The sequence below is a fragment of the Pituophis catenifer genome, unplaced genomic scaffold, assembly GCF_029215685.1.
Source record: "Pituophis catenifer annectens isolate HBS135680 unplaced genomic scaffold, rPitCat1.0.hap2 SCAF_1, whole genome shotgun sequence".
In the NCBI taxonomy this organism is placed as follows: domain Eukaryota; kingdom Metazoa; phylum Chordata; class Lepidosauria; order Squamata; family Colubridae; genus Pituophis; species Pituophis catenifer.
In genome coordinates, this window is record NW_027256881.1 from 213,107,207 (window position 1) to 213,122,433 (window position 15,227).

Genomic DNA, 15,227 nt, shown 5'->3' on the forward strand with positions numbered 1-15,227 from the left:
AATAAATCCATGTCAATGGTTTAAATTATGCTGAGGAGGTTTTGCATCAATATGTATGCAGGTGGTCTCGATTTATAACCACAATTGAGCCCAAAATTTATGTTGTTAAGTGAATTTTACCCTATTTTATGACCTTTCTTGCCACAATTAAACAGAATCACTGTACTTCCTAAATTAGTAAAATGGTTGTTAAGTGAATCTGACTTTCCCATTGATTTTGGGAAAGGTCGCAAAAGGTGATCATATGACCCTGGGACACTGCAACCATCATAAATATAAGTCAGTTCCCATCTGAATTTTGAACATGCGACCATGGGGATTCTGCAAATGTGAAAAACAGTTTTAAGTCACTTTTTTTCACTGCCATTGTAACTTGGAATGGTCACTAAATAAACTGTTGTAACTTGAGGACTACATGTACTGGCTGCTCTGGTATGTACACTATCACTATTTTTAAAACGCAACAGATCTGTTTTCATGTGAAATATTGCAGTGAACATCACCAAAGGATTTGTTGTGATATGGTTCCCAAAAATTAACAGTTACAGCTAGCATCTGTATGCTCTGCTGAAATTTACAAAACTCAATCACCCTGAAAGATGAGGCTAAAAGGAACGTGTGTTTCCAATAATTTCACAGAAAGCTTAAAAACAAAGAATTTACAGAAAGGAATTTGTGTAGGAAGAACAATGATCATACAAATTAATTTTAAAAAGGACTTTTTTGGAAGAAATTAAATTTAAACTGTATAAATCAGGGGACTAAAGAGTCTATTCTTTTGTAAAAATGGGGGTTTAAGTGGGGTGGCAGAAGTTATTTGTTATTGGATACCCTTCTGTGATTCTAGATATATTTTTGCATCAAGGGCCAGAAATCAATATACATTCTCTTAGGAGCCATAGAATTGTAACTTTGGTGCACTTTGTATATGCCTACATTTTTAAGTACAGTGATGGTTAACTGTTTCTGGACCGAGTGCCAAAAGTGCCCCCCCCCACATATGCGTACAGCCCCCACGCACGTGCCCCCCCCATGCATGGCCCCCTGCATGCGCACATATCCCCCTGCACGCGCCCCACTCCCCACACATGCGCAGAAGAGACCTGAAGACCAGCTGGCCGGCGGGAGGCACACGCGCATACATGGTGGAGCTGAACTGGGGTGACAGCTTGCATGCCCACAGAGAGGGCGCTGTGTGCCACCTCTGGCACATGTGCCATAGATTCGCCATCTCGGTCCTAGTACTTCCAGGAAGTGATGCAAAAGATTGTTGAGTGGAATCTTGTAGAATGGGTTTTGCATATCCCTAAGCCTAGCCAATGATATGAAATCACAGAAGGAAAACATACAGAAATATGTATTTGGAGCATATGATTACTGAATGTATTTCTTGAATACATTCTACAAACCACTAGTTAGAATTGGTTCAGTACTGAAGAGCAATGTGGTGTATTTCCAAAATATAGTCCAAAATTTTTTGTTAGAATTAGGAAAATAACATCTGCAGAGTGCAAAAATTGGGCCTCTATCAAGTATGTAATTTTTAGAAATTAATTACAGAACTAAATTTAACAAATAGATAGGTAGTCCTTAACTTACAACCACAACTGAGCCCAGAATTTTGATCGTTAAATCGTTGTGATCATTAAGCAGGTCACAACATGACCTGACTCGATGTTATGACTGTTTTTATGATGGTTTTAAATGACTCACCATAATCGCTAAGCGAATCATCTGATAATTAAAAGAATCCAGCATATCCAATGGGCATTTTTTTTTTTTAAATTTGATTTATATGCCGCCCTTCTCCGGAGACTCAGGGCAGCTTACAATGCGTTAAGCAATAGCCTTCATTCTTTTGTATATTTTATACAAAGTCAGCTTATTGCCCCCACAAACTGGGTCCTCATTTCACCTACCTTAGAAAGGATGGAAGGCTGAGTCAACCTTGAGCCTTGGAGAGATTCGAACCAGCAGAAATTGCAGGCAGCTGTGTTAATAACAGGGTGCACTAAACCCCTGTACTATCAAGGCTCTTTTCCCCCATTTTCTACTGGAAATCGGCAAAAGAAGTCATTAACAGTTGTAAATGGAAGCTGTTTTGCTAAGCACCTGAAATGCAATCATATGACCATGCTGTGTCTGTTTGTGTGTCTGTCTCTCTGTGTGAGTCAACTGTAAATTCAGTGGATGGGTCATAAGTAGCTTTTCTGAAGCCCGTCATAACTTTAAATGGTTGTTAAGTGATCAACCATTCAGCGAAGACTACCTTATTAGAGTACTATGCTATGCCATTACCTCAGGCTCTATGACATTTTCATTTTTCACCTTGATTCTTTTCTATTTCTATTGCAAAGTTTGATATTGCCAAAACAACTAGAGATATGGGCAGTCCCCCCCCCCCATGCTATCACTCTGCTAAACAACACTGTCTTATGCCCTGGGATGTCAAACCACCAAGTAGGGCTGTATTACTATTATCCTTCTCATCTTTCTTGTTACCTATTTCCTTTGCTTCTTATGATAATAACTTTGTTGTTTCTATGATTTATGCTTATTGCTTTTATTAGTATTCTATTATGATTTATGTTGATTGCTTATGTAGTATCTTATGGCTATCACTGAGTGTTGTATCTCATGATTTATCATTATTGTATTTTATGATTATGATCATGATTTATCACTTGCTGCTTGTATGTACACTGAGAGCTTATGCACCGGAGACAAATTCCTTCTCACATTTGGCCAATAAAGAATTCTATTATATTCTATTTGTAACTTACTCTTTTCAGAGGATAGGGAAAAGGTTTATCCAGAGTTTTTAAACTGAAAATTTAGATATAGATCAAAATAATGGAGTACATAAAAAAATTAAATGTGGTTGCACAGTGATATATATTTTCAATTTATCTGCTTGTAACTAAAGACTTCTAGGTGTAATAGCTGAAAGACCACAGATAGGAAATGGAAAAGAATTAAAGAAACCAGATACTTTTCCATTCTATCTTACCTCCTGTGTTTGTACAGTATAAGAATACTGATTTTCTTATTATTCATGTTCACATGAAAATATTGTAGCTATATTAATCTTACTGTTTACATTATAGTCTCTCTTCTAGGTAGAATAAATTTTAACTTCATCACAAATGTAAACAGGCATTCCAATATTATGTAATACAAGGGTGTCAAACTTGCATCATCACAGCATCGTCACATGATGAATCGCAACTTTTTCCCCCTTTGCTAAACTGGGCATGGCCAGCGCATGACACATCTGGCCTGTGGGCCATGAGCTGTAATATATAATGCACAGATTGTCTAGGCATTAAATAAGCCAATCAGTAGAAAGCACATCTAATCCACAGTGCAGTAAGTAGTTTTAAACAAACAAAAATGTTCAGATTAGGGACCGGAAGTTGGACGCTCCAGAACTCCCGCCGAAAACTCTGCAGCTGGACGGTCCAAACCGGACCACACAGTCTCGATTTGACTGTGATAGTGGAGGGCACATCCTGTGGATCCCAGGGACATCGCTAAGTCCCTGGTTGAGTGAGGAAAGCCCTTTCTCCAGCGGCGGAGCAGCAGCCATTAGGCTGCGGAGGTTGTGACAACTTCAGGAAGGAAGATCGGAACGACAGTGATCAGAGTGGTAAGAAACTTTCACTTTTCTTTAAATATTACTAAGAACACCCTTATCGATGTATGAGATTGTGATGAAGAGTAAATGAAGAGGAGCGGCGAACCTACTTTGGACTAATTTTATTTTTCCCAAGTATACATTTTAAAAGACTTGAACTGCTTAATTGTTTTATTTCTTTTTTGGAAAACTGGACTGGACTGAAAGTAGGAAAAACAATATTGGGACGTTTTTGAAACTTTTGGAATTTGTTGATATTGGATTGTTTGATTTGCTGAGTTGGTACATCTGGACTGGTACCTTTTCTTTTCTTTTTGGACTTCTGGACTATTTAAAAGAAAGATTTTCTTTTTTCTCTCCCCCCCCCCCTTTAAAAGAATAGGAGAGCTAGGGGAGTGTGCAGTGCTGCCACCCACTGGAAGAGAAACTTTGTTGGTATGTTTATTTAAGTAGCAGAAAAAAAGAAACATTGTAGCCAAAACAAATATAGAGAACCTGTTTGGAATGAGAAGACTGAAGAGCTACTGAATGTTGTTTACACAGGTGCTCTTCTATCTAAATTGATAAAGCCTGGGAACATACTGGAAGGCTTTGGATTTTTTTTTTCTTTGAGTAACTATTTTAATTTCAGTGAGATGTGTGGCCTGGAAAGAGGCAAAAGGAAAAACTACTCCCTGTAGGCTCTCTGGACATAAAGGGTTTGAAGGACTATTTAATTTCTTCATTGCTCTCTTTTTTCCTTTTTTATCTTTTTTTAATACTCTCATCTTTGTTGTTTTTTTTCCTGCTTCTTTTTCTATTTTGCAATTGGGACTTCTATATAAATATTGGATTAAGGCATTTGAGAGCCCAAAGAATTATTGTTATTTTTTAATTTTTATTTTGGCTTTGTACTTGGAGGAGGATTTTAAATTTTTGTCTCTTCCTATTTTTCTTTTTTATGTGTGTTTTTTTCCCTTTGGATTAGGGTTTTGGAAGAACCTGAAGAATCTGAGAAATTATTTTCTTTTTCTTTCCTTCTTTTTTCTTTTTTCCCCTTTTTCTCCCCTTTTTTTCTACTTTTTCCTTCCCCCCCACCCTATTGCTTAGTTGGATCTCTTGAACTTCTTTTGGCCTGAAAGTGAACCTGGCTAACTACAAAATGAGCAAAAAAGTAGCGACGGTGGGAGCTGCAGCGACTACACCATCCTCATCACCATCTGGAGGCCAACGCTCCATCCAGACAATGTTGCAGCAAGAGAAAAAGAAAGAAACGACACAAACAATCTTACAAACAGTTCAAAGAATGGAAAAACAACAACAAAGAATGGAACAGCAACAACAAAGGATGGAGCAGACGAAAAGGTGGTCAGCATACAACAAACAATGATGAAATATGAAGAGAGATTGGTTAAACTGGAGGAAAAAGGTGGCCAAAAAGAAGAAAAAATGAAGGAAATCGAGAATAGACTTGGAGAGGTCGAACTAGGAACATCTGGTTTAATTGGATGGGAAATGGACAAAGCAGAATTCTACCTAAGATTCCAGAATGTCGTAGAAGAAAAAGGGGAGGATCTAGCTGAGATTATGAATACGATTCTAGCTGAGGCTTTAGAAGTAACTAAAGAGAAGATGATGGAAGGAATTGATGAAATTTATCGAGTTTATACTGAATATGCGATGCATAATAAGCTTACAAGAGAAGTACACGTAAGATTTACTAAGAAATCAATTAAGACACAGATTCTTCCGGCTGCTCGTGACAAGGCTTTGGAATACAAAGGAAAAGAAGTTGCAGTTTTGAGACAAATTCCAAGGAAAGTGAGAGATACAAGAAGAAAATACCAATTCTTGATCAAAGTTTTGTTGCAAAAAGGGATTAACTACAAATGGCTGTTTCCAGAAGGAGTAGGCTTAACATGGCAATTCCAAAGATATAGGCTTAATACAATTGATAAGGCAAGAGCCTTCTATGAGGAAGTTCTTAAGAAGAATGGAAAGGCACCAGGTCCAGATGGACTGCCAGCTGAATATTATAGGACGTTACAAGAATCGTTATCGATCCCAATGCTGGAGGTTATGAATGAAGTAATGATAAAAAAGAAATACCTAAAACATGGACTGAGGAATAGATCACTTTGATTCATAAAGAAGAGACAGACTCACAACAAATCAAAAACTATAGGCCTATATCCCTGTTAAATGCAGACTATAAAATCTTTGCAACGATATTGGCAGAAAGACTTAAGAGATATTTGAATAACTTTATACATTCTGATCAAAATGGATTCCTGCCAAAAAGACAAATTCGAGACAATATAAGAATAATTTTAGATACTTTAGACTACTATGAAGCGCATCCTGAAAAGCAGATGGGTTTGATATTTTTAGATGCACAAAAAGCCTTTGATAATGTCAATTGGCAGTTTATGATGTTACAAATGGAGGAGATGGGCTTTGGGAAAAAATTTCTTCAGGCAATTGAAGCTATATATACAAAACAAAAGGCCAAGGTAATGATAAATGGAGAACTGTCCAAATTTATTGAAATAGAAAAAGGCACTAGATAAGGATGTCCACTGTTCCCACTATTGTTTATATTGGCATTGGAAGTCTTAAATAGAAATATTAGAGAAGAAAAGGAGATAAAAGGTATGAAAATTCGAAAAGAAGAATATAAGCTGCAAGCTTTTGCAGATGACCTGGTTTTTATTTTATAAGAACCATTAACATCAATAAATAAACTGTTAGAAAGCATTGGAGAGTTTGGAGAAGTAGCTGGTTTAAAAATTAATAAAGAAAAGACAAAGATAATGACTAAAAATATGCTGAAAAAGCAAAAAGAAGAATTGATGGAGATTTCAAGTATGCAGGTTACGAATAAGGTAAAATATCTGGGAATACAATTGACAGCAAGGTGTAGTTCTCTCAAGGAAAATATTTACAATAAGGTTAAGCGACAGATAGGGCAAGATTTGGAAAAATGGGGAAATTTGCAACTATCTTTAATTGGGAGAATTGCAACTATTAAAATGAATATTTTGCCTAGAATTTTATATTTATTCCAAACGATTCTTATAAAGTTGGACAAGGAATTTTTTATAGATTTGAATAAAATGATATTGAAATATATTTGGCAGGGGAAAAAGGCAAAAATAAAAATGAAGTTGTTACAAGATGCTAAAATGAGGGGTGGTTTTGGTTTACCTAACTTTGAACTTTATTATCAAGCAGCTAGTTTAATGTGGACTAAAGAATGGATATTATTAAAAAATACTAGATTGTTAAATTTGGAGGGACATGATTTGTTGTTGGGATGGCATGCTTTACTATGGTATAAAGGAACTAAAATACAGGGGTATTTTGGAAGACATAAAATATGTGAAGCCTTATGGTTGAATTGGGAGAAGACAAAAAAAAAACCCCACTACTTGAAGATACCAGTCTGGGTATCTACAATTGAAGCATTTTCATATCCAGTGGCGTTTAAAGGGAAACAAATTATAAAATATAAGGAATTATTGGATGAAAAGGGTGAACTTAAATCAAAGCAAGATATAGAAGATCAAGGGTATAAGATAGATTGGTTTTCATACACGCAAATACTCTCTAGATATCGAGAAGATCTTAAACAAGAAGGTTTTTTATAATGTATTGACTAACTTAGACAAGATTTTGATGGGTTCTGATGATCATGTAATTAAAAAGCTATATGGTTATTTACTAGAGGTTAAATTGGAAGAACAAGTTAAAGAATCAATGATAGCATGGGGGAAGAATTTTGGCTATGGTATTGATTTAGAGAATCAATGGCAAAAATTGTGGTCACATAATTATAAAATGACAATGTGTACAGCATATAAGGAGAATTTGTATGAGATGTTTTACAGGTGGCATCTATCCCCATCGAGAATAGCCAGAATGTTCCAGAATAAATCAGAGAAATGTTGGAAATGTCATCAGACCCCAGGATCCTATTACCACATGTGGTGGACATGCGCAGAAGCAAGGAGATATTGGACTAAGATACACACGTGGTTGGAAAAAATGATAAAGAGATATATTGACTTTAAACCAGAGATATTTTTATTAGGGATTATACCGGAGACATATAATAAAGAACTGCAATATTTAATTGTGAAACTCTTGACAGCAGCTAGAATTGTATTTGCTAAAAACTGGAAAGGAGAAAAGTTACCTAATGATGAAGAAATTATTAAGAAAATGATGGAATGTGCTGAAATTAGTAAATTGACATTTGAAATAAGAGAGCAGGAAGATAGACAATACTATTTGATATGGGATTTATTTTACCAATGGATAGAGAATAAGAATTGGAAATAATTATGATATAAATGGATGTTGAAAGTTTTGGAAATAAGTTAGCATGTTTAGTGATAAATTGAAGAGAGGAGGAGCACAAAAATTTATTTATTTATTATATTTTTTTATTTTATTTATTTATTATATTTCTATACCGCCTTTCTCCCGTAGGACTCAAGGCGGTGTACAGTCAAGAAAAATATAGACACACAAACATCATAAAATTGCTAATTAAAATTATTACTTAGTTTGGTCAATTAAATAAAACCCAGAATTAGATAACATTTAAAAAATCATTCACTTGAGTGAATGGGTCTTGAGGGCACAGCGGAAAGCACGGAGATCAGGGATATTCCGTATCTCTGGGGGCAGTTCATTCCAAAGGGTTGGAGCACCCACAGAGAAGGCCCTCCCCCTGGGAGTCGCCAGTCGACATAATTTGACTGACGGTACCCTGAGTAGTCCCTCCCTGTGAGAACGAACTGGTCGGTGGGAGGCTATTGGTGGCAAAAGACGGTCTCGTAGGTACCCAGGTCCTAAGCCATGGAGCGCTTTAAAGGTGATAACTAACACCTTTAAAAATGCCACTGACTGATACACTGTCTATAATTGTATGGAATGATGATGTTTTTATGTTTTGTTTTGTTTGTGTTTTTGAAAAATAAAAAAAAAATATTAAAAAAAATGTTCAGGTTAGAACTGTATAACTCTGAGACTGTTGCATAATATATTCATGGTTTAACTCTCTAGCTTAATGTCAGTAGAATTTTTTTTCTTTAATTAAATTTACCTTCAGTGCTATGCCTTGGATTGTAATATTGGAGAACTGGCATTTTAAAATGCTTTCCAGAAATATCAGTATTATTTATCAATTTCAATATATGTCAAAATCTGAGAAGGACTGACTGATCAACATTAGCAATACACGATTTGGTTTCTATTATCACCGTATTGACTGATATTTTTCTTCAATTACTACTCCACGAAAAGAAGTCTAGTAGAGCATAGGGAAAATTCAAATCTAGAAGTACTAGTAACTTCAACTCCCAGACCTGGCCAACTAAATTATGGAACTGGCACTTCTGACTCATCTACACATTGTCAGGTTTTGGGAAGACTGATCTAAAGAACATGTTATTAACTATACCTTGGCTTGACCAGCTTTTGTTATCCTTGGTATGTCAAACAGCTGCCCAGTGTAGTACTGCACCCCACTGAAAAGAATTACAGCAATCGAGTCTCCTTCCTTCTCAATTATATCAAGGATATCTTCAGTTCTCAAGGTTTCTTCTCCCTGAAATAAAGTTAGAACATATTTTATATCAGTCCTGGAAGTAATGGAATTGTCATTTTTATTTCATAATGTATTTTTTTTTATGATATGACTTGCTGACTGCAGGAAGCCATCAGACAAATCCTTAAAATTGCAGTGAGATACAAAACTAGGAACCCTGGAGAAGCTTTTAAATACGTAAGTAATCATTATTTTAAGCTTTTGAATGGTGTTTTTTTTTTAATTACAGTTCACTTTGCTTCCTTATATACTTCAGTTACCTGAATACTTCAAGGTGGAATTAATCGGTTGGATTTTTTAAAAAAGATACAAAGGTGTGGACAAATCTATAGCTCCTAAAACTGTTCATGGAGGAGTTGTATCAGTGAGAATTATTCATGATAAGTATAAGGAATTTCTGCAATAGAGGAATAGTTGCAGAAGATAACTATATTTTTAAGTCTCTAATGGGAGCTCAATAGAGAGAAAGAGAAGGGGGAGGAGAAGGGGAAGGGGAAGGGGAGAGACGTTCCCTGCCCCCAAGGAAGATAGACTGGCCCACTGTATAACTTCAATAGCATAAATCAAAGAAATGTATATTACACACATTCCTAAGTTTCAACTTTATATTAAGGTTTTGCTTCTGATACACTGTATTTGGAATCATTTTTGAAGGCTTATCTTTTTTCTCTAATACGTGACTTTGCAAGAGGTTCCTGGACTTCTCTGTGCTTGTTTAATTAGTTTTCAAGTTAGCTTGTGGGGAAGTCAAGTTCAGCCCCCTTGATTCTTGTAACATTCATTTGGAGTCTTCCTTTCCATGCTTGAAATCCATTCCTCAATGCCCTGCTCTTTGGAGTGTTAAGGAACAGCTTTTGACTTTCTTCCATGTGAAATTCTTTCAGTGATTAAAATGTGCTCTCCTATGCCTCTTGAGTTTTCTGTCCTCAAGGTCCAGCTCCTTTGACTTCCTTCATAAAGATTATTCTCTGCATCTCTGAAACTTTTCTTAATTTTTTCCAGTTTCTCTGAATTGTTAAAATGTAATGCTCAGAAGTTGACCTAATAGTAAAGTTATGTCAGCCCAAAACTTAATCTTTAAACTGTAAGAACTTCCAAGAATCGGTGTAAAACATTCAGAGCACTTAAAAAGTGTTGTAAAAATACCAAATATAATTTTACCAGAATATGAAGATAAATCATTGGGATTATCGGTGAATAGGATTTTGCAGAAAAACAACTATTGTTAGGGGATTGAAAAGAAGAAATGCTGAAATAGTTAATAAAAGAACCAAGGAGTAAATGGAATGAATGAATATATCTTATGCTTTTTTCAGTCACATAAAGGTTTTATTTGGCAACCTTAGGGTTTAAAGTATATTGTGCCAAATTCAGCATGCAAACAAGATTAAAAGATTATTAACTGCACTCCTTCTAAGACTGAAGCTAACTCATACATTCCTCTTGATACTTTCAGAAACAGCCCATATACCACAGAAAGCTATTAAATGTTTTTACTCAATGGTATTTGTATTTCAGAACAATAAGATTCAAATAATCCAAAGATGAAAAAAAAACTCTGAAGTTATTAACTAAAGAAAGATCTTTGATGCTTTAAAGCCAAAATCATTCCATCCCTTCTTCAGTTCCTCACTGCAAGGGATGATATAAAACATATCACCACCAAGGGATCAATTAAGCAGTGCAAACTCCAAATTAAGTTAAATACATCACTGCAAAAAAAATTGGCATAAGATTTACTAATTTGAAAGTAATTTCTATTATTATAATTATCTTTGAACATCTATAAAAGAACTTGAGAGAATTTCTTTGCTGAAAAAGTTTTCTTCTGGAATCAAAAGGTCATCAGCCGTTCTACTGAAAAGTAATAAAAGTTCTTCATGTCAAAGAACTGGAATGCATTTTTTTAATATAAATTTGGAAATCACTTCTGTCCTAACCAGAAACTTTACTATGACTACTGCAATAATATGATGACAATATTTCACTTATAACAAGTTTTAGTTAAGAACTGTAGCATGTGGATATACTGAGGTAGAGAATATGTTTATTCCCTATTTTATTGTTTAGTGCTCTGGAATGTTCCAACCTATGTGACCTTTACTAAAACTTATTTACATATAAAAATAAACCTCTTCTATATATTTGTTAAATAACTATCAGTTCCCAAACTAGGCCTCATTTTCTGGTAACTGTGTGGACTAATGTTCAGCTTCTTGATCTGTCTACCTAATAATTCAAATTTCTTTCCAAAACATTCCAGTAACTCTTTCATCCTTTCCATCAAGCTTATCCATCGTCTTCCCCTGCTTCTGTTTCCTTAACCATGTCAAGCATGTATCCCACCCCCGCCCCCAGTGCAGTTTTGTCAACCTTAGCCACTTTTAAGATGTGTGGACTTCAACTTCCAGAAATCCTCAACCAGCCATGCTAGCTGGGGAATTCTGGGCATTGAAGTCCACACATCTTAAAGTAGCCAAGGTTGAGAAACAGTGTCCAGTGCATGAATGTCTTATACCCAAAACACATGGTTTCTGCCTTCTGGTTATTGCCTCAAGTGAAACTATCCTGAGGCCATCTCTTAAGAAAAGCAGTTTAGGCAGAGAAAACTAGAGGAATAGTACTCTAACATTAACTTTTCTTTCAAAAAGAAGTTAATAGTAAATTTATCTACCATTGCTATAAAAGTATGTAAGCTACCGGTTAACAAGCTGCTGGGAGTCACAATCATCCTAATATCCACATTAAGGAATTAATGTGAAATGTATTAATATAAAATACATTTATGTAAAACCCTGAAAAAAAGGAAATTTGGGAGCTGTTTTCCTAGGGTTTAAGGAAGAGGATGCGAACAATTACCCCCCCAAGACTTCCTATTCCAATTTCTGATCACAATCTGAGAAAAACCAAAAAGGACCACAATTGGACTGAAAAACTGCAACCATGGGACATTGAGTAGGAGTTTCAGGAGGATCACCAATGGCTTTTTGTTGAAGAAAAATAGTCTCTGTGAAATTTGGCCACTTTGCTGCCAAAATATAATGGCACCATTTTTTATGTTTTAAGTGGAGTGCTGAGGGCTTCATGCATGCTGAAGGCCGTGAGTTGTCTAGTATGATGCAAACCATGTTCCACAAACCTTTCGTGGTTGAATCATAAGCATACTCTTCTCCCTATCAAGCCCATGAAACTGGAGCTGAGACTCAACAGCATACTGTGAACAAAATGTATAACTTTAAAAAAGCGAACAGATGTAAAAGCAAAACAAAAATCATTTTGTTACAAACAACAAAAATTAATTAATACATTAGGCTCAAGATATGCAAAAGTCTGCATTAAAGAGTTTTACAGTAGATTAAATGACTGGCATTTGTCAAAGGATGAAATAGTAAGCAGGGTGAAATGCCTGTCATTGTGAATCAGAGTAGATAATACTGAGTAAGACATATAATTTCTGCTGGTATCAACCAGTTCCTTAGGTTCTAAAGATAGGAATAGTGCTAAGTAATTGTCCTGATAAATTATTGTGTTATGATCTAGCATTGTTTACAATGACATATTTTAGGGCTACTAGACCCGGGCCAAAATATGCTCACTTTGGGATTATCTATATTTTTATAACACTGATTAGGGAGCCACCCCATATGTGAATCTAGATAACTTGATATATAGTCCCAGCAAGTGACAGCACTTGTCCAACCATGCCTGTGGAGATTCTCAGTTATCCAGGTCATGGTTGTCCCAAAGGTGCCTTTTCAAAAGACAACTGGACTTTGTTTTTCCTTGAAGACGTTTCAGTTCTCACCCAAGAAGCTTCTTCAGTTCATAAAAAAGATTTAGTTGAAGGAAAAATAAAGTTCAGATGCCTTTTGAAAAAGCACCTTTGGGATGTCCAACCTTGCCTATGGTTCTGTTATTGAGCAAGGTTAGGTTTCCTAGGACTTGGTTGGGAGACTATTGGGAAATATCAGACCATAAAGGAGACTGGACAAAAATCATTGGCCATCCCCTTGGACAATATGGAAAGTTTAGGCAATGTCAAAAATGGTGGATACTTTTGATGAGGAACAGCATGTCAGTGACAGCATTGTGCAACCATCTAGGTTGCTCATTTCTCTCTCATTATGATTGGGCTATGGAAGGCCAATTACTTCAGATGTAATCTGCTTGCCTATCTGCTTCATTCTCAAACAGCCACTAGCAATGCTGGGTCAAAGCACAGAAAAGGTTCAATGGGAAGGTCTCCTTTTTTCTTCTATTTTTTTCCTACTTTGGGAAGAACAAAGCACTATTATGATTTCCTTTTGCAGACAGAGTTTCAAGGAAGAATTAGGACTGGATGTCTGCAGTTGGTAGCCCATGTTATCATCAGCAACTTTTTTTCAGCTTTACAACTGCATTCCATATAGCCCTTTCAATTTAATGGCGCTGTCACTGTTTGAATGCTGAGTATATGTAATAATATTTTCCCAAAACATATTACCTTGAAAAATGGAAGCTGTATTATATGCAGTTTATGAATGACAATTAAGGTATTGGTTTTTTTTTTAAAAAAATCCAATTGATGCAGTTGTATTATCCCGTATAATAAGTCTAAAGGAGGGAATGTTATAATGTTTAATTGAACAAATTTCTCATTGATTTCCAAGCATTTTGTTAAGTTTGAGATATCAGTGGTGACTCACAAACGTGGAGATTAATGTGTTTAAATCTGTGATGCATTGGCTATTGTCCTACTTTGTATCACACAAATGATGTTTGACTTAGTAATCTAAAGCACCCTCGACAAGGATTTCTCTATCTGTCTAGATATATAAAACTGTTAATGGTGTGAGCTTTGTATTGATTTGGTTTCATAAAGTAAAACAGCAACAAGAATTAATAAAACATTTACAACCTGTTGTTGATTTAGGTCAATAGCTTGCTCAGTATTTTTAAAAGACTAATCAATCAGTGTGGAAATTCAATTTTTTTACTCCCATACAATTTTTATTTGAACAGCAACAACAAAAAAGGCCAATCAGTATATATATATATATATATATATATATATATATATATATATATATGTGTGTGTGTGTGTGTGTGTGTGTGTGTGTGTGTGTGTGTGTGTGTGTCAATCTCAAAAGTATTGTTTCTAACTGGGATTTTTAAGGTTTACTAAAAAAATAATAATAATAACAGCATCTAATAAATAATCAGGTAAGATTACCAAATTTTTTTGCAACATGCAAAATCGTATAGCATAAATACGTTGAAATATTAATTGCTTACATGATCAGAAGGAAACGCTTTAGCTTCTAAAAGGATTTTATGGCGATAGAACGTAGGCTTAAAAAATGTCAACTGTAAAAATAAAACAGATTTATATTATCTGAAATGAAACATTTCTTAACACACTGAAGATAGCAACAGCAAATAGACTTATATACCGCTTCACAGTGCTTTTCAGCCCTCTCTAAGCAGTTTACAAAGTCAGAATATTGCCCCCAACAATCTGATTCCTCATTTTATTGACATGGAGAGGATGGAAGGCTCAGTCAACCTTGAGCTGGTGAGAATCGAACTACTGCATTCTAAACCCTGCACCACCATGGCTCTTACAAAACAATTGATACATAGAAGTTTCTCTTTATATCACACAATCAGATATCCAGATGTTCTACATATTTTCTTATGGGCAGTGAAGACGAGTAGCATATTTGTTCATAAAGATTTTTTTTTACTGCAATAGGAAATCAAATGACTTAAAGATGTTATAGGAATTCAAATGCAAAACATCATTTTTCTCAATTTGCTTGCTCTATTGCGAATTTGTAAATTCTGTCCTAAAATGGGAATAGGCACCTGATGGCATCTCAAATATTACAAAATTCCATCTACTTTAACTAGCATTAACAAAAAAAGAGAGTTTATGAGTATTACAGTATAACAACTTCTGTTTATATATTGCCTGATCTTTCTGTCTAATAAAAAAACTGTAAAAATAACCCT

The 15,227-nt window shown here is 35.3% G+C and overlaps 1 protein-coding gene across 1 annotated transcript in view; it reads right to left on the minus strand.

Annotated features, from left to right (window-relative positions):
- Positions 1-15,227, minus strand: part of KYNU (kynureninase) — a 114,936-nt gene that overhangs the window by 42,533 nt on the left and 57,176 nt on the right. The window contains exons 5-7 of the mRNA XM_070957015.1: positions 14,508-14,579; positions 12,373-12,447; positions 9,087-9,233 (exon numbers count right to left, since the gene is read on the minus strand). Coding sequence (XP_070813116.1) covers positions 9,087-9,233; positions 12,373-12,447; positions 14,508-14,579 — 294 coding nt within the window. The remainder of the gene's footprint in view (positions 1-9,086; positions 9,234-12,372; positions 12,448-14,507; positions 14,580-15,227) is intronic.